This window comes from Diospyros lotus, chromosome 14 (assembly GCF_014633365.1).
Source record: "Diospyros lotus cultivar Yz01 chromosome 14, ASM1463336v1, whole genome shotgun sequence".
Classification (NCBI taxonomy): Eukaryota; Viridiplantae; Streptophyta; class Magnoliopsida; order Ericales; family Ebenaceae; genus Diospyros; species Diospyros lotus.
Window position 1 is genome coordinate 26,937,023 of NC_068351.1, and position 20,922 is coordinate 26,957,944.

General features: G+C 36.2%; 1 protein-coding gene across 3 annotated transcripts; it reads left to right on the forward strand.

Annotated features, from left to right (window-relative positions):
* On the forward strand, positions 1-18,694 carry LOC127790243 (sec1 family domain-containing protein MIP3-like). Of its 3 annotated transcripts, none has more exons than XM_052319586.1 (8): positions 1-451; positions 7,479-7,579; positions 8,804-8,947; positions 9,908-10,057; positions 13,703-14,212; positions 14,589-16,142; positions 16,268-16,336; positions 18,387-18,694. In XM_052319586.1, exons 2-8 carry the CDS (start codon positions 7,532-7,534, stop codon positions 18,513-18,515), a joined length of 2,604 nt encoding a protein of 867 aa, XP_052175546.1. In that variant the 5' UTR covers positions 1-451; positions 7,479-7,531; the 3' UTR covers positions 18,516-18,694. The 3 variants fall into 3 exon arrangements, with proteins under 3 accessions (XP_052175546.1, XP_052175547.1, XP_052175548.1); XM_052319587.1 differs by having other exon boundaries at positions 7,506-7,579; XM_052319588.1 differs by lacking the exon at positions 7,479-7,579.
* Positions 18,695-20,922: the final 2,228 nt, after the last annotated feature.

Genomic DNA, 20,922 nt, shown 5'->3' on the forward strand with positions numbered 1-20,922 from the left:
TCGGCCCCCGCATAACAACCCCCCCGGGCGAAACCCAACACCCAGCCCAGCCCTCCTACACCCGAATCCCCAGTCCCCACCCATGAGCGAATAACCCTGATCCTCGCCGAGTCGCCGTCCGTCGGAAGACTCGGAACCTCGCTGTCGCCCCCCCACCCAGCCCAGCCCCCTTGCACCCGAATCCCGAATCCCACCCGAGAGAGCGAATTGAAACCCTAAGTCCCTAACCCTCGCCCTCGCCGTCGGAACCAATCGCTGTCGCCGTCGGCTTCTGAATAGTCACCCACCCCACCGACACCGACAGGTGAGATCCATAGACCCGACACCGTCGCCCCTTCATCCCTTCTCTCTGGAGCAATCATATTCAGAGCACAGAGGGAGAGAAGAGAGACAGTATCGAAGCTTCCGTCCGGTTCAATTCCTTGATCGATTCAGACTTGAAGGTTAACAGGTACATATATATGTGTGTATATATATAGTTGTACGGTGCATATACAGGTGAATGATATTTATCGCAAGGTAGGTTTTGTGTAACTTTTGAGTGAATGATCGTAGAAATCAACTGATGCCATTTTATTAATCATGAATGAGATTTATCCAATTTTCCTTCAATTTTAGATTTGGATGCAAAGGCTTCTGTAAATAAATGAACGTTGATGTTTAGATTGATGTTGTGGATGGATGCTGTTGCTGCGTGTTTAGATTGATTGATGCTGTGTGTTCGGTTTATTGTATTTGAATTTGGATAGGTAGCTTATTTTCGGTTCGGTATATCGGTTATTATGTTAATCGGTTCGGTTTTTTGGGCAATTATATCGGTGAATATAAGGTATTCTATGCCTATTAGAAGAGACTTCAGACAATCATGCTACAAGAATGTGTACCATTATAATACTACTTAAATGAACATAAGTACCACAACTATAGTATAAATGTGAAAATGGTAACTTAGATAGGAGAGTACAAATGATGGTACAATCCTATAGGTCCACTCGTTTGCATCTCTACTCTAAGTCTAATTTATGCAATTACAATAAGGTTATGCAATTAAAGACATGATATGCAGCAATGTGTGGGATAAAGTTAACAGAACTAAACAAAGATATACTGATCATAATATAGTAACATATAGTCCCCAGAGAATCAGAGATAGTCGAGCAAAGCCTACCAACATGTACAAAGGTAATGGCATGTCAAGGTCCACAATATCATATCATACTAACTTGCTATGGGTGCTAATGTTCCAATTAACCTATCCCACTATGTCAGAGTGATACCACAAGTGTCATTCTGCTATGACTTAACAGTAGACAGATAGGTATCATATGCAATCAAACAGAAATGCAATAGTATCTCTTCAAGTAGGATGAAAATGTTTTTATAAAGTTAAAAACAATTGAGCATTTTAGTTGACATATCATGCAGATAATCAAGTGGTGAATCATGTAAAATGAAATAGCATATAGTGCGAAACATAAAGTTAACATATGATTTCCTTTCTACTCACTTGGGATACATGGAATGTCAAGTTGGAGGTGGAGGTGGAGCCTGAAAGTAGACTGTAAAGTCTAGACTACAATAGAAGAAAACAGATGTCACAATGAGTACCGAAATAACGAATATAATACATCCTAATAGTGTCCTAGTCAGTACCCAACCATCTCTAGTGTCCAACACCAGAGTGGTTGTTCACATACCTTGCCTCGAATCAAAGTTGGATTTGGTGTCATGGAATTCATCAAGCTATGCCATTGACTATATCATCATGTCTCACCGTATATGGATACATGTGAGTGCACACTAAGAGTGGCGTGCTCACTCATAGGCTGCACATGTTAAAATGAACCCATGTATATGGATATGCACACAACACTCGTGCTCGGAATGTATCCATATACTTGACTCGTTCATATGTGTATTCATGTACTTATATATACACATCCCAGACTTATTATCTATCTATTCTATTATATAAGCAAACACCACCTTTGGTGTTAGTATTTTTGAAGCCCTTTCAAATTGGGAAACCCAAAAATATCCTTCAATAATTTTAAAAACCTACAAATAATTGTATCAACAGGTTTCAAACCAATGAATTCCACCTAAAAACAAATCTATTTCACCACTTCGCTAAATCTTATCTTTATTTAAATTTTTACAAAGCTAAACAACTTGCAACTTCCAATCACCATCAAGAAAATCCTCATTTGAAACCTTATTCATTCAATATTTTATATAAGCAAACCCACCATTTGATATTACCAAGAACAAAGTACTGGCAAACTTTGGCTATTCCAAAAATACCCTTCAATATTTCCAAAACCAAAAATAATTCTATCAACAAGTTTTGGTAGAAAATGCCATTGTTGTTATAGTTCTCATAGGTTCTCTTCTCTTTATTCAAACTCTCTTTCTCCCTCATCTCTTTTTATTCAAACGCCATTATCGATAAAGTTGGAACCTAAATGCGAGAGAAAGAGAGAGATATTGGTGATGTCAAAGTTGCATGAACCTTTAGAGAATTATGTGAAAACTAAGAAAAGAAAAATGACTTCACTTATTACTTTGCAACCATGTGTTGGTTTGGTAAAGTTGTAGGAACAAAAATGGATGATTAAGAGAGAGGAAGAAGATGAAGAGAATTGCAGATTGAGAGAGGAACTCTTTATGGAGTTGCCTCCCGGATTTCAAGAAGGGGATGCAGGGAAAGTTTGCAGGCTCAAGAAGGCTCTCTATGAACTCAAGTAGTCCTCAAGAGCCTGGTTTGGCAGATTTTCTAAGGCCATGAAAGCCATGGGATACAGCCAAAATAGGGGGTGATCACACCCTCTTCATAAAGCACTCAAGGGAAGAGAAGGTCACTGCACTAGTGGTGTATGTGGATGACATAATTGTCACCGAAAATGATGAAGAAGAGCATAAGAGTGTCAAGGAAAATTTAGCCAGGGAATTTGAGATTAAAGACCTTGGTATTCTCAAGTATTTTTTGGGAATTGAAGTTGCCTACTCTAAGGATGGAATATTTCTCTCTCAACGGAGATATGTATTAGATTTATTGACTGAAACAGGGATAACAGGTGGCAAAGGGTCTAGCAAACTATGGTTGATAAGGGGAGATACCAGCAGTTAGTTGGTCGGTTGATATATCTCTCATGCACTAGGCTGGACATTGCTTTTGCTGTCAGCCTAGTGCATAGTTGCTGAATCGAGAATCGAAATCCTTATTTTAAGAATTGTGAATCGAGAATCGAATCGAATTGTAAGATTTGGTACACATTTTTAATTTCAAATATAAATAATATATATGATATATCCATAGAAAATAAATAAAATATATTAAAATTATACCAAAAATATATTCATGTTACCTTTAAATTCAAATTGCACCAAATCAAACCACTTTCAAAATAACAAGCTAGAAAAAAAAACTATTAGGCTACTAATAAACTCCATTGTTCATAATCTTCACTAGTTATCAATCATCTTCATCTTCAAGTTGAAGAGCATCATCATCTTCATCATTTTCATCATCTTCTTTGTCTTCAAATGTAGCCAAATCCACTTGCTCTCCATCCTCTACATCTTCCTCACCATCAATCATTTCTAAATCCAATTCTTCTTCCACTTTGTCTTCAACAACTTTTCCTTTTCCTTTTCTATCTAGCTTCAAGTTCCTTGGCCCCATATTATACAATATAACACATTAGAATTCAACTCAAACTTACACACATTAACTTAGTTTTAGAAAGTTGGAAACTATAAAGTATAAAATATAGATATATACCTTTTCTATTATTACTTGGCTGAATACCTCCATCATCTTCAAAACATTCATTAGCATCCATCTACAAATTATCCTCAGGTAAACAAGGGTTTTCTTGTTCGGTGATTCATTTATCATTGGACTCCATATCACTCAAACAAATAGGATCATAATTTTCACCTCTTTTCTCCCTCTTGGCTTACCTCATTTCAAGTTGAATGTTATACTTCACAAAGACAAGAGCATTTAATCTAGAGGAATCTTGTTTTTCTTAAAGCTCCTCAATGTAAGAAATGATGTGGCAAACCTTGTAACTCCCGGCCTCTTCAACTCTCTCTTCTTAGAGAACTTCCTAAACATGCTAAGGACCTAAGCATGTCTATAAATATATACACAAACTTCTTTAGCCTTCTTTATTGTATCTGTGAAAATAGGCAACCCACCTATATCATGCAATATCAAATCAATGCAATGTGCTGCACAAGGAGACCAAAATATTTTTTTCCTTTTCTCCATCAACAAGTCACTCGTAGCTACGTAGGCCGAAGCACTATCAGTCACCACTTGAACAACATTTTCCTCCCCAATTTCCTCCACCAATGAATCAAGCAATTCAAATAACTTTTGTGCATCTTTTATAACATTTGAAGTGTCAACAGATTTAAGAAAAACTGTTCCACTTGGATTGTTCACCAAAAAGTTTGTAAGAGACCTACTTTTCCTATTTGTCCACCCATCCGACATCAAAGAACAACCGGTCCTTTTCCACTCCTTTTTATACTTCTCTAGCATTGAGTTTACATTGTCAACTTCCTTCTTCAAAAATGCAACTCTAGCCTCATGATAACTAGGAAATTTTAATCCCTTTCCATATTCACCAACGGCTTCCATCATTGAAGCAAAATGGGGATTTTTGACCAAAACAAAAGGCAATGCATGTCCATTCAAAAATCTACAAATGCTATGAACAACGGGCTCCCTTTTCTTAACCATTGCATTTAAAGTTTTCTGTTTTTCTTTCTCTTTACCTTTAGTGACAAAGGCATCCATACTAGTTTTTCTTTTTCCTCCTATCATTTGAACTTCTTTCTCTTCTTTTTGGAAACATTCTTTTTCATTCACCTTTTGTCTTTCTAATTCTCCTAAGATCTGAATACAAAGTTCCCTCACATTATCCGGACATTGTGTACAAGAAGCCACATTATCATGATTACCCGCAAAATGTTGTTTCATTTGATTTATCCCTCCCCATCTTTCAAGTCCACAATAATTGCACTTTAAGTTCATTCTATTCCCATTAATCTGAGAGCAATATTCCCATATAGGATCATTACTCTTTGTTGTTGTAGATCCCTTTTTTGATCTTAACGTCATGAGAAAGAAAGTAATATTCTTCTTCTAACATTGAAAAACAACATAAAGTCAAACTTTTGAAATAAAAAATAGTAAAACACCATAAAAGAAAATAAAACTGAAAATGATATAAACTAGTTGAAAACTAAAAGTTTCACACCATATAAAAAGAAACAATATTGAAAATAATATAAATTAGTTAAAAATTAAAAAAAACAGAAAAAAATTGAAGAGAAATTAGATTAGGAAATCCAAACAAAACATAACAAAAAGAGACAAAATGAAATAAGAGACATAGCACTGCAGAGCAAAGGAAAAAAAAAAAAAAGAATTTAGAAATACAATAGGTTGCCAGAGATTAGTCAACAAAAGTAGCTGGCAGGTGGTAAACTTGCTTCAGGTTCACGGGTGACAACCCCACAGTCAACAAAAGTAGCTGCCAGCTTGGTAGCAAGCTTCCTTTTAACTAGTGGCAGTTACAACCCAAAGTCAACAAAAACTACTAGTAGTAAGCAACGTTCACACCTGAGTCTCAGTTGGTTTTAAGCAAAGCAATCTTCTACTTTAAGACTCGTATAGTCGTATGATCTCGGATAAAGCAAAGAAGAAGAAGAAGAAGATGAAGAAAGTAACGTAGTGAACACACCTTGAAGGCTTGAACAGAAGTTACAGAGCTTGAAGTCTCGCAGTCGTGGCTCTTGCCTTTGCTTCTTCTGATGTTTTAGCTAATGGCATCATGCTCATATGCAGCAACAACGTTTTATCCTTCTCTGTTTGGTTTTAGCTCTCGACGTTTCAAGTTATAATGTTTCACAACTCATCTTTGTTATGCAATCAAGGAAGCCATATAGTCGGAAGGTTTGTATATTGAATTTAGCTTGGATAGTTAGGTCACTATAAGTAGTCTTGCGATTTATCCGATTCACTCGATTCTTCCGATTGGTTTGATTCTTTGCGGATTCTTTTGATTCATGATCGATTCTAAGGGAATATCGATTCACTCTATAGATTTGACTTGATTTCTCATTGAATCGAGTTGATGCAAATTGCACGATTCTAACAACAGTGGCCTAGTGAGCCAGTTTATGCACAACCCAACTGAGGAGCATATGTAGGCAATAAGGAAGATCCTAAGCCATTTAAAAGTTACACTAGGTAGGGAATCTTTTTCAAAACAAGGGTTGATTTGGACATTAAGGGATTTACAGATGTTGACTATGCTGGATCCCTTGCTGATAGAAGATCAACAAGTGGGTATTGTGTATTCCTAGGTGGAAATCTTGTGTCTTGGAGAAGTAAGAAACAAAGTGTTGTGGCAAGATCAAGTGCAGAGGTAGAGTTTAGAGTAATGGCTCTTGGCCTAAGCGAGTTATTGTGGCTAAGGATTATCCTAGAAGATTTGAGGATCAAGGTTGAAGGTTCAATTGGGCTGTATTGTGACAACCAATCAACTATTAGCATTGCCCACAATTCTGTCCATCATGACATGACAAAACATATTAAAATAGACCGACACTTCATAAAAGAGAAGTTGGATGCAGATTTAATTCATATACCTTATTTTCAAGAGGTTTGAAGATTTAATATGCAAGTTGGAAATGATAAATATACATTTTCCAGTTTGAGGGGGAGTGTTGGTTCCCGTGAATCTGTGTGAAAGAGGGATGGCTGTGCTGGTCAAAGTGTGTGTGTTTAGAAATTTTCAAATCTGTTTTAGGATACTTGCCTAAATCAGACTTAGGAAACTTTCATAAAGATGTACATATATATATTTCCTTTTTTGTGTGATATATGTTTCCTATGTTGTATCTTTCCCTCCTTTATAAGAGGACTCATTGTGTACAATTCAAGATATGAAGGAATTATTCAGTTTCTTACATTAATTCCAATGATCAACTAGTAGATGCCTTCACAAAGTCACTCAGGGGTCCTCAGATAAATTACATTTGTAACAAGCTTGGTACATATGATATATATACTCCAGCTTGAGGGGGAGTATTATATTTATTTCCTTCCATGTATTTAGACATATATAGAATGTGTGTATAGTCAACTGGTAATTAGTTTATAATTAGGGTAATTAGTCTCCATAATTTAGGCTGTAATTAGCTCCATGATTAGTGCCATAATTTAAGACCCATTTATTGTAATTAGGCTATAAATAATAGAATTAAGAGACTAATCTCTCACGTTTTCTCCCATTCACTCTCACAATATCAATATTGATCCTTGAGGCAGAAGCAGAGGGGGGTTTAACTGTTCAACATTGATTCTGATGCATTAAATTCATTTTGTATCATGTTTGAGCTTAGAAACCATCAATTTGCCCTAATTCATATTGATATGCTCGATTATTTTGTAGACTTACGACCCATGCTATGTGCTACAGAAGACTAGCGGGTCAGGGCTAGCAACATGGCTATGGTTGATGTGATCATATCTTGCCTTGATTCCATCAGACAAGTAAGCCTTTTGTGATAATAAATTAGAAACATTTTCTTTTTTTGTTGTTCTTTTTGGTGCTATCTTGTGGTGTTCAAATGATGCCATCCCTAACATTTGTTTATGATTGATTTTTCTGCTATTATCTCAAATAATTAGACTCGTGGCAATGATCATCAGATTTTAGTCGACATCAAAGATCAAGATTTCTTTTGTTACCCCATTTCAATCAGCATGTAAATAGAAACATGGCAAAAACATTTCAGTTATTGTTTTGGATATTGCAACTTTTAAGTTTTTTGGTGTGATTTGATGGAAACTCAAGAATCTTCATATTCATTTTGGTCTGTTTAGGAAACAAAATGTTTCAGTTATTTAAGTGGAAACAATTGAAAATTTTTGTTCCGTGATAGATAAAACAACATATCTAGCCTTTATCTTACTATGTGGGGTCAGCTACATAAATTCTAAACTTTTATGTGGGTTACGCCCCAACGGATAGTTTGTTTAAAATTCATATTTAGATCCGACTAGGTTTTACGTTGGCTGTCGGCTACCTAACGCAACTCTCCTCCTTTATCTGGGCTTGGGACCGGCAGTGGATAACATCTCCTCGCGGAGTAATGATGAAATAAAGTTTCAACACCATCTTCATAAGGAGACGTTTCATAAGATGGTGGTGAATGAAGATAATTGATATAGATGTGTTCCATCACTTAGTTGACATGGTGATAGATATCATGGAAAAAAGAAGAATCCGTCTAATATCCTATCAATCCCCCCCTGTTGGAGAAGAACTCGTCATGGAGTTGTGTGGACCCTCACTGCTCAATCACCCAACCATAGAGAAAGAGGTTGGATGACCTTCTGTCTGTCACTGGATGTTGTACACTGTCATCAACACCAAATTACCTACATTAGATGAGTCTGCTGGCTTCTGTATAACTCCAGTAAATTAGGGTCAAGCTGTTGTAATTTGGTGATGTTGAAATTGATGGAAGCTGAGAATCAATGTTGTTTTGATACCAATCTGAAATGGAACAATGTAGGAAGGGAGAAAAACCTAAGTAAGAAATGATATGGCTCTAATAGTTGTCTTTCATGGAAAAGCAACAGTTGGTACTGTTTTAGGCGCAGCTGAAGATTTAACTGTGTTGCTCTCTCCTTTTGCAATAAATTTCATCCCTTTTGAGATGACTCTTCCTTATGATTCTTTCATTTTTTTCTTTTTTGGTGGTTGTTCAGATATCATGGCACATTGAAGGTGCTACTGTTTATTTAGATGGTGGATGTACAGAGAGTTTCCAGTTTCTTGGGGCTTACCCTCTGTTACTGGAGCTTGGAGCACATGCAGTATGCAGCTTGGAGAACATGTCTTCTCTTGATATGGTGAGAACAATTTAGTTGTGTAATTAATCTATTTTTTAGGCTGATTGTCAAAAGTTTTATTTTAAAGTATGTTAATTATTTATGAACTACTTTTACTAGTATGTTTTTATTTTTTTTGGGTTCTGAATTAGCCATTCTAAAATAGCAATGTTGATTTACTATTCAGTCTCCTGAATTCCCTAAAGAGGAAACACTTCAAATGTATGCAGGCTTGGAGACCCTTAGAATTATTAATACAACAATCATCTTTAGTATTTTGCTCAATATACAAAAGACTGCCATACCTTTTGTTTTCCAGCAAAGCAAGAACTCTCTCCTTCTCGGCCTTCCAATCTGGTTGATAAAAAAGTAATAATCTACTTGTTGGGAGTAAAAACAGACCATAAGACTAGGAATAAGGGAAAGGAAGAGGGAGAGAGTTATCTGACAAAGAAAATGAAATGGAAAAGGAAAAGAGAGGGGATGGTACAAATTCCCGATGTCTTATGAAGTGAAAGGAAGTGGTAAACTAAATGCGAAAACTATAAAGGAAAACTAAACTTTATTTCTTTGTCAAATTGAAGTTATTTATTTATTTTGGGGGGCTGAGGGGGAAGGGGCGCTTGGCGGAGGACAGAATGAGAGGAAATTTTTTTCTATTCAAATCCTAGCCAAAATTATGAAGGGAAACTCCCTTCTCATTTTTCTTGGGTATTTTTTCCCTTTTGCTTCATAATTCTCATTTTCTAAAAAGTTTTCTCATTTATGGACATTATTATTCAAGCTAGGGTTGCTATGCCAAACGTTGAACATAAGTGGAACAAAATTATAGAAGCAAATGTGGATATGGTAACTACCTAACATTCACAGTGCATATCTTCATGTGTTCACTTGGTTCCTTGATTTCTTATATCATTCATTAATGAGCCTTAAGCATGAGTTAAGTTGTTATGTCTTTATATATTTGCTTCTTTTTTGTAGGTGGTTAATTGGAGTGTGAGCTTCCATTCTGCCAGAAAAGTTGTGGTCTTTACATCACGGTTGCTAAGTGATGCACATCGATATATTCTACGTTGCCTGAACACACATCAAAATGCCAACCAGTGTACTATATTCACGTCCATTTCAGAGGTGTTTCTCTGGCATTAAAGGTTTATTTAATTATATATAATCCCATTATTATAGTTAGTTTATTGCTTCCTGAATTTATACATTTTGACCATATTTTTTGAACTTGGTGTTGTCACAGCCCAAGGGCACTACTGTAATTGGGGGTGTTATAAGATTGTAAGGAGAGTCTATGATTGTAATTAGAAGTAGGGGATTAAAGCCCAAGTGCACATGGCCACTTGGGTACTAACAACCAAGAGGAGTTATGAGAATTCTCTAGAAATTGTAACTAACTCTCCTATAAATAAGAAGTGTACGAGAGTATGGGCATCATGTGAGGATTATACCACTAATCTTTTCCCTGCTATTCTCCTACTCACTTCTCTCTCCCTCTCTCTCTCTCTCTCTCTCTCTCTCTCTAATTTTCAGGATTATTCCACTAATCTTTTCCCTCCTATTCTCCTACTCACTTCTCTCTCTCTCTCTCTCTCTCTAATTTTCTCAATTCTTCTCTCCTGCCAATTCTCATCTCTTCCTCAATTACGGAAGAGACTTCCCGTCAGATCTCAGATCTGACAAGTGTTTGGATGGGGAGAATTCAGTTGTTGGTTGTATTGCAATGATAGCACTTGTGCATGTGAGGTGAAAAATGCATTCCTTTTAGTTAGTGTCTGCAAACTATGATTTTATATAATTAGTTGATTTGACAAATAGTTGAAGAAACCTGGATAATGTGTCCCTTCAAAATAAGATTAGCTTATCCTTATTGTTTTCCACGTACAAAAATTCTATACTATTTGGTTTTTGTAGACTCTCATAAGGAATGGTTGTACTTTTTGATTTATTTTTGGGATGGTGTTCTCAAATGGCACCACTTGGTCCTCTTTTTATTATGTATCTCTATTACTTATTTGGGGGGAAAAATAGCATACTGGGTGGTGGCTCCTTTATGTCTTCTTTTTTTTGTAAAGATAGATGATGTAGGTTGATAGTGCTGCATCTTGTTGGTCTTGTTGGTGAACTTTTGCGTGTTAAGTTTCTTGAATGAGGAAGGGAGGTGTTATAGAAGAAGCTTGTAGGTTATAAAAAAAATCTATTACCATTTGGATTGTTTTGTTTGAGAGTGTTGGTTCAATTACCAAAATGATTCAACTATAGTATGTTCTGATTGGATTTTCTTTTTCTGGGATTACCATTCCAAAGTGCTATCCAACCATTTCTTATAGACTTCTCTTTGATCAAACTCCTAGTCTTGTATATGTAAGGGCTCTTAGAAGATTAAGGTGTCTCTTCTTGAAATTTGTAAGAAGGAATAGCTCATAGCTTAGGTGCCTTCCTGGTTGTATTAGTTCGGATTTTGTTTGCTAGATAAAAAGCTGCCTTCTTTTTTCTTTTATGTTAAGAGGCTTTAGATAAGTTTGATGAACTTAATTAAAGAAGCTTCAATGATACTAGGGTTTCTGAGAATGACTGATCCAAGATTCTGAAGATGCATGGATTTTCTTTGGATGTGGAGTTGGCTAGGAGGAATAACAAAAGAAGAATTTGGTAGGTTACCAAAGTTGGACAATATTAAAATGGATGTGCACAGTTCTTTGGTTGAAATAAGGGAGTACAACTATAGCAACAACTTGTTTGTTTGATTTGGCGAGTTTTTCGCTAGCTCTCAGCTACCTAATGCTGCCCTCCTTTAGTCTGGCTTGGAACTAGAATATATAAGGACCCAAGAGTCCATATTTCCACAAGGAGGTTTAGGTGGCTTCCTAATTTCACTCATTAGTTCTAGTCATGCGTCCTTAAAGTCCCTGTTTTGCAAGCTGCCTGGAGGTTGCCAGTTTGACTTGCACAATCATTGAGTTTTAGTGTCAATAAGCATTTTTTTTATTTAATAAGCATTTCATTTGTCTAGATTTGGGTTTAGTATGTGGCAACCGATGTTTGTTATGCTTGCCAAACTTTACATCCTATGGGTGCTTGAATAATTTCATAATTCTCTTCACATATTTAGGGATGACCATGGGTTTTAATACAAGTTATTATACTTTTAGGATTTTCATATGTTGTCTATTTAGTATACAAGACCTATTATACTTTTAGGATTTTCAGTTTTAGGAGTGGTTGATGTTAATATAGTGACATGTAATTCCTATCTAGTGAGGGATATTGTTCAGAAAATTTTCTGAAACTTACACGAAGCCTTTTGAATTGAGTGATGCAATTCTGATATTAGATGTTTTATTTTTTCTCACATTTTATGCACTTTTAAGCCAGTAACAGTTACCATCGGCTTTGGTATTGCCTTTTTTAAGGGATTCGCTAGTCTTAGTCATCTACATTTTCATCTTCTTGCCCTTGCAAGCTATAAAATAGCCAACCAACAAGACCTGCATTCATGATTGTTATGCACAGTGTGAGAACAGCCTACAACATCCCTACTTTGCTTAACTATATATAATCCCAAAACTATAGCTTTTCTTATGACAGTTTTAGCTGCAATATCATTATTTTTTGCCTTAAAACTAGAGCCTATTGCTTCCATATATATAACTTGGGCTCTCTGTTATCAGAAGCGGCTTCTCTTACATTAACATAAAATTGATTTTGAGTCTCTGTTTTGCCTTGTTGATACACATATCATGTGCTCCAAGGTGACACATCAGATCAGCTCAACATTATTATTAGGATGTATGTAATCTCCATGAGATTTGAGCTCTTCATGATTTTGCTGCTATACAGCTAGCTGGCACATAGATTTCAATAATCTCATTCTCGATAAATTGAGACTCCTTGAGCAAAGCACCACATACAGTGCCTTACAGCTAATTGGTGTGAAGACATGCATTGTTTGGCTTATCTGACAAAACATTCTTGCCAAATTGCTCTATATTACCCGCTTTTCCCAACACTGCTTGCAGCACATCCTAGGGCTGGCCAACGGAACTCTTCTCTAGTCCTCTTGCATCTTCATTTGCCATTGAAGGGTCATGGCAGGGCATAGGGCTGTACGTACTTGACCTCCCTAGACTGTGAAGAGGTAGTGTTAGCACTAGGCTCCTCTATTTAATTTAGAATGATTGGGTAAGTTTCTGCTCTTGACACATTCTGTTTTGTTTGGTTTTCCTTATTGTTTGGTTTTAGTTCCAGTTTCTTGGACTGACCCTTGTCTGTTGCTCAATTAAACTAACCTCTGTGCACCTTCATCGTTCATGGTTGAATAGATACATATGACATCTTTAGCCTTTCCTTCCGCTGACTTGTCTTGTAAGACTTGTTGGATGCCTAAAGTAAATGATACCTTCAGGACACTAGTTTCTAGTCACACTCATGTATCATTTTATTGTTGACATCGTCTGAAGTAATCTATATTCCCTAGCATTCGGGTCTTTTAAAAAATAAGAGCATATTGAATATCTTTATCTTATACAAGAGGAGTATGAGAATTAAAGTGTGCCGGACACTTGCAAGAAGATGCTGAAGAGTTGCCTTTGTTTTAATTATTTTATTAGCATGGTTAAAAGCTTAGATTACCTTAGTCTAGTAAGCACATTTTATGAAGTTAAATTAGTTGTTTTGTAATTCATTTTATTTATAGAATATGTTATTCTGTAAATTTGTTGTTGTTGCTTGTAGTCTTTGGAAGTCTCATTATATGTTTACCACTTGCAGATAGCTCACTCAGCTTATCCCAATTCTCCTCTAGGACCTGATGCTTTTCATGAATATAAATCCTTGCTTATCCAAGATTATGAGGAGCTCCTGAAAAGGTCTGATGTAAAATCTAGACAGTCGGGGGAAAGCACGTCCAAGGAAAATTTGACCTCTGAAGACGAAGGATGGTCACAGATCACTACTAGTGAAGAAGACATTTCCCCCCACAAATCGGGTTCAGTTGCAAAAGATTTATATGAAGATGAATCAATTGGGCACGCCGAAGATGTACGGAAAAAATTGGTTGTTTCTGTGCATCACTTCCCTTTGATCTTGTGCCCTTTTTCACCTAGGGTCTTTGTCTTACCTTCAGAGGGATCAGTTGGTGAAGCATATTTATCAACTAAACATGAGGACTCCCTTAGTCCAGGGTTGCCTCCCTTAAGTACCGGCTCACCTCCTGATGGCGAGGATGTTCCTCCTGGGGCTACTCTTACAGCACAATTTCTTTATCATCTGGCTGCAAAGGTAACATGTGTTCTACATGCTTAAATCTAATCATTTTCTCTTTCTAGTTTTTATTCCCCCTCCTTTTGCAAGTGAGAAATATTTGGTTCTACCTTTCCCTTCAGAATGACCTAGGTTCTCTTAATGGCCTATGTGTCTGAGCTTTTGAACCATAGGAAAATGTTGAAACAGAGTATACAAAAATCTGATGCACCTATTTTCACATTCTTTCTAATTATATAATGTTTTAATTGTCAAATAAAGTATGCTTGTATCTTTTACTTTTCCTTTCTATTTTTTGTTACTATTCCTTTTTTCCTCCAAATTTCTGGTTTCTTCTGCCTCTTTATTGTAATTCTACATCTACAATCTCAAAATAACTCTCCAAAAAATGTAGATGGATCTGAAAATGGAAATATACTCTCTTGGCGATTTATCAAAAACCGTGGGGAAGCTTTTGACAGACATGTCAAGCCTTTATGATGTAGGCCGTCGGAAACGATCAGCAGGGCTGTTACTTATTGACCGGACGCTTGATCTTCTTACCCCATGCTCTCATGGGGATTCACTTATAGATCGCATGTTTTCAGTTTTGCCTCGTAGGCAACGGGCAACATCATCTTTCCATACAAAAGGTTCACAAACTCAATTGAAAGATGGCCCTGCTGACCTGCAACGTGCTCCTCTGGATGTTCAGATACCATTAGTGAAGTTTTTGGGGGAAGAAGACTCCACTTTGGAGAATTTCCGTCTGTTGGAAAACACCGAAGCTTTTTTGCATGGGTGGAATTCAAGTGACACATCTTTGCGAACTCTAGAGTTCCTTAGTCATAGTACCAAACTCCATGGTGAAAAGTCTTTTACTTATGAGAGTAAACTGCTAAATGGCTCCTTTGTGTCAGCAGAAAGCTTTCGGGGAACACCCTTCCTGGAAGCTATGCTAGACAGAAGAACAAAAGATGGTGCCATACTGATAAGGAAGTGGCTTCAAGAAACTTTTCGTCGGGAAAATGTAAATGTGAATGTGAAAATTCGTCCTGGTTCTGTGACAAAATCTGAGTTGCAATCTCTGATTAAAGCACTGGCTAGAAGCCAGCCTTCTTTAATAAGAAATAAAGGAATTATTCAGCTAGCTGCAGCTACACTATATGCTCTTGATGAATTATATTCTGCCAAATGGGATGCATTTATCAGTGCTGAGAAAATGTTAAATGTTAGTGCTGGAGACACTAGCCAGAGCCTTGCTGCCCAAATTAGTGATCTTATCAATAAGAGTGCTTTAGTGGGATCACAAGGAAAGAATTCTGGGTTAACGGAGCCTTCAGATGGGCTGATTTCTTTTCAAGATGCTTTGCTTCTCACTATTTACGGATATATATTGGCTAGTGAGAACTTTCCAACTTCTGGCTTTAGTGGTCCTTTTTCTTGGCAAGAAGAGCATTTCACGAAGGAAGCTATTGTGGATGCAGTTCTTGAGAACCCGAGATTGGCACAACTGAAGTTTCTCCGTGGTCTAACAGAAGAGCTTCAAGCCAATTTTAACAAGAAGAAATTAGATGTAGCAAAGGAAGAATCTCCAAGCCAATTACCAACTGGTGATTTTGAAGATGATACATGGGGCAGTTGGGGCGATGAAGATGCTGATGAAAATATTAAGAAAGAGCAAGTGTACGGCGATATGCAGTTGAAGTTGGAGTTGCGTGATAGGGTAGATAACCTTTTCAAATTTCTTCACAAATTGTGTAGTTTGAAGGAAAGGAATCTACCATTGAGAGGAGGAGCATTGGGCATGGAGAATAATTTTAGTGGGGATTCCTACTCTAGTAAAGGACTGATTTATAAGCTATTGACAAGGGTATTAGGAAAGCATGATATACCTGGTTTGGAGTACCATTCCTCTACTGTTGGACGAATTTTTAAAAGTGGGTTTGGAAGGTTTGGTCTGGGACAGGTGATTCTCCACCTTCTCTTTTGGTTTGCTTTCCTCCTTTCATTTTATTTTCTTTTCTTCTTTTATTTTCCTTCACTTTTCTTTTGTTAGAATATAAATGTTGGAGTGGCTTCTTGATCCCGCAGGCAAAACCAAGTCTTGCTGATCAAAATGTTATTTTGGTTTTCGTAATAGGGGGCATCAATGCTGTTGAGGTATGTCCCTAAACTCCTGTAATTTTATTCTTCTGTTTAATCTCTTCCTCTTTCATTTTTTTTTGTCTTCAATTTTCTTCTGCCCCTTAAGATATTATTTATATTCTGTTTAATCATAGAGATAGCAAACAATTATTTTTCTTTTATCAACTTCTCATTTTTGAATAAGTCCACCTCATTGTTAACACTATTATCATTTTACTTCGGTAGTTCCAATACCACTTAGTTGTGGCATTTGGAAGATTGTTGCACTTGATCAATACATCCAATTTATTTATGCAAAATTATTTTGATGAGTTACTAAAGTTATTTAATAATGGAACACACATATTGTAATACTCAAAGGTAAATTAGGGTAGCATGCACGTGAGATGTGTCTGATTGCTCTTTCATATATTATATTGGAGTCATAAATTATATAGATATATACAGTTAAAAAGTAAATTTTTAGGGTTTTAGCAAAACAGGAAAAAGAAAAATTTTAGGAATGCATTGTAATTGAGGAAACTGTCAACTGCTGCTGTGTTTTCCACCCTTGGAACCTCCCTTACTTGCCGTCAACCACCATGGATCGTCCCTCGCTTGAAATCACCATTGAAAAAGTTGGAACGTTGCCATCCATTGTTGCATGTCGCGACCTGAATCGGTTTTTTTGATGCTGATCTCCTCCACAATCTCTTCCTTTTTCTTCCTCTTGCGTTGTGTCTCAAAATCAAAGAATGGACTTGTTTTTTTTTTATAGGCAATGAGTTTCTAAATTTCTCCAACATTGCCATGCATGGCTTGCTCGATTTCTTTCCATATTTCCTCCAAATCTCGATCCTCTAGGTCAAAAGTGGTGCTCGGATACTTGACCTTGGTTTGAGCATCAATTTGGAAGGTTTGTAGAGAAACGGGAAGATTTGAAGGGTGGATCATTGCTTTCCCATGTTTTTTTTTTTCCTGATTTACTACGAACATTTCTGGCCTACTTTATCTTCTATATTGGTGATCTGAAACATGTACCATAAATGTTAGGCTACTCTCCTCTATGTCACCTGTATGATCTATCAAATGGTTCGGTTTGGTTTGAGGCTGTATTCGGAATGTGAGTCTAAAGTGACTTACCCAAACTGTTTGTCATGTTTGGGGTAGTTTTGTTTTTTTGTTTTTCAATCTATCAAGCTTGATTATTTTCATTTTGATCATCGATAATGCAATCCAAAAGTACCATCATGTTCTCAATCATGCCTTCTTCGAGAAGTACCATCTTGTTCTTGATCATGCCTTTTTCGATGCCCATCTTTTGGTTTATCTTAACTTGAGCTCATTCCAAGTTTATTCAAGTTCAAATTGTTTTATTGACCAACCCTCTATGTGTTTTTGACTAACTTTGGGATCAAATAACTTTTAATTTGCTTGGCGATTTTTTATGAGATTAGGTCCTGCTGTTTTGTCTCAATCCTGTCTACGTACCTTGTGTCGGGCTTGATCTGATTTGGTCAAATTTTGCACTCAAAGTTAGTTTTCTAATGTAGTGAAATTGACCTATTTATTCAATTTGATAAACTACACTTAGGTCTTATTTCTTTGTACAGTAGTTTTAGATTCATTTCTAGGCTTGATACTTTTTCCAAATTATCACCAAGCCCCATTGGATTATAATTTTAATTAATTCACAAATAATTCTTAATATTAAATTTTTTTAAAAAAATTTCAGATGTTACATCTAAATATCTAATATATAATAAAAGAAATTTTGTCCTTAAAAAAGAAATTGCTTGGCTTTTTGTAACTTCTTCAAATTTTTGTAAGAATGTGAAAAATTACAGAAACGAATATAGCTGAATGGTAGATGATTTGACATAGAGACCCTTTATTTGATACTTGTGAGTTGTGGTTATGTTTTTGAAAATGAATGAAATGTCAACTGCGTTTGCTGGATCCGGGGATGGTTTGCCTTTTTCCTTCCACTACATCCAATGCTTTTGACGATGTTTGTTTTATTTTGGTAAATATATGACAAGATAGATATTGTTTTGGTTTGGTTTGGTGTCTTTTGAATGAGAAGGTGCGTGAAGCTGAGGAGGCATTATCTGAAAGTGGGAGACCTGACATAGAACTGGTTCTTGGGGGAACAACTCTTCTCACTCCTACTGACATGTATGATCTACTTCTCGGAGAATCTAGTTACTTTTGAATCTCTTCTTTTTCTTCTTCTTCTTCTTCTTCTTCTTCTTATATTCAAAGATTACCAAATATAGACATTTCTTATTTGTAAATAAATGGTCTCATCTCATGTGGTTGGATCCCTTTTTTAATTATTTTCCAGCAAGAAAAGTATGAAATTTTAAATTGCAATACTTTTGTTCTCTCTTATTATTATTGGTGACTTGAATTGTCGGTCCTAATCTTCTGCTTGTTTTAAGATTTATTTTACGGTTGAAGTGTTAATTCAAATAATAATAATAATAATAATTATAATGTAGCAAATGTCAAATATTAAGTTATGATTCTTTAGCTGATGTCTTTATTCATCAGGTCAGGAGATGGAGATGTTAATAGAATGGTTATTAAAATTAGACCGACTGATTTGGTCTATTCAACAGTAAATCAGTCGTGGGCCTTTACTTGCATTGGCTTGCTCTTTATTTTGTTCTCTCCTTAAAACTTCCCTTCCCTGATCTGGCTGGGTCCAATTTGGTCCACCTTGCCCTCTAATGCCCAACTGTTTTAACTATCCCATTTCAGGTGCATTCTCTAATGAATTTCATTAGTGTACCATATAATATATATAATATAATATAATAGTAACCTTTCCATTCTTGCAAAAAATATAGATTTAGCAATATTATTATTCTATTAAAACACAAAAGTTCAATGTTATTACTTAAAAGTGTTTTGACACTTGGTAAGGTTTAAGGGTTAGAAAACATTTCGTGCATGATTATGATTATGAGTATGCTATGACATGAATATAAACAGTATTTTGACACCCTGAAGATAAGAGATTAGTAACTGATAGGTCTTAATTATATATATAATTTTAAGTTCAATTTTATGTTATTTTTTTTATTTAAAGTGTGCGTTTTTATGGATTTTATATAATTTAAATATTTTTTTATAAGAATCCAACAAAGGAAATTAATTAGAAGATTTAGGCATAAAAAGAAAAAAAGAGTAAGATATTATAAATTAATTTATAATGTTAATTTTAAAATAAATATTATAATGCAAGTAAAGAATTAAAAATATAATAAATTGGAAGCTGCAATTGGCATTGGTGGAGGAGAATTGCAATGGGAGAAGAATTCAAATCGAGGAGATCAAGATGAAGTGAAGAAATCCAATTGAATTGAGTACAACGGCTACGGCAGCATGCATATATATACATATATATATATGTGTGTGCGGGCGTATGTATGTATGATACGCCTAATAAATATCAAAAGAACCAGGCATGGGTTAGATTTATAGATATGGGTCAAATATACCTAAAATACGATCCAAGAGTTGGAAAACAAGGAAAACAACCAAGGAGGAATTGAGTGGTGATGGAGAGGCCACAACTCGGTTATGATTGAGAGGCCTCTTGGTTATGAGGGTCCACTTGGTCACAATCTTTTTCAACCAAAAAATATGTCAAGAATATATTTGAAATATGTCACATGGGAAACCCAGGATGGCTGCCACGTGTCCCTATCTCCTTTCTTTATAAATAGGAGGCCCGCTTTCTCTTTCAGGTATGCTCATTCAGATACTCGAATCTTATTTTTATGCTCAACCACTCGAAAACTAATTTAAACATCAGAGGATTTGCACGGGAATAACTTCCAACGCCTTTCACCGTTTGTTCGTTTTGGTAAGCCTCTTAGTTACTTGAGGCCTCTAGGGTATTTTAGGCATCTCGTTTATCAACAAGCAGTTGCTCACCAATATCAGCAAGCCATCATCTTTCAAGGCCACATAATCATATTTTGGCCTCCTGATTATCCTTGCTCATGAATGTTAAGATCTTTCACACGTTACAAATTCATTGTGTATTTTGGCAACAATTGTTGTTGTCTGTGATAAGCTCAATGAAAAGTCAAACAAAGAACGCTACTGATGAGGGAAATGACCTCGGGCTCATAATTACCCCAATACCCTTGCAAATCAGTCAATGATAACGAGGACACGAGTTTTCCAGAGAACCAAGCCAAAGTCACTATTTAGCCCAAATCTGGTATGGACACGTGACAGACTCATCCCAACAGAACGACTGGGAATCCTAACCTTTTCTCAATGAGGATTTCTCGGCATCTGCGGCCTCAACCATCGCTCTAAAGTTCATGGAGGTGGGGGTTATCTCGAGCCTCTCGGAAACTGATCGCCATATCCATTTCGCCAAAGACCATGGCTCTGCAATGGGCAGGTCCTTATCCTGAAAGTTTAAAGGGCAGTTTTACAATTCACGAACAGAGGAAAGTGCGGTAAGAATTCCTTTGAAGCATCGAGGAGATCTCTAATTCAAAAGGAGAGGCCTTATCTTAACAAGAGGGGGGAATCACCCTATAAATTCAAGCGACCAGGATATGTATGGGGATCTTTTTCTTTTACTTCTACTA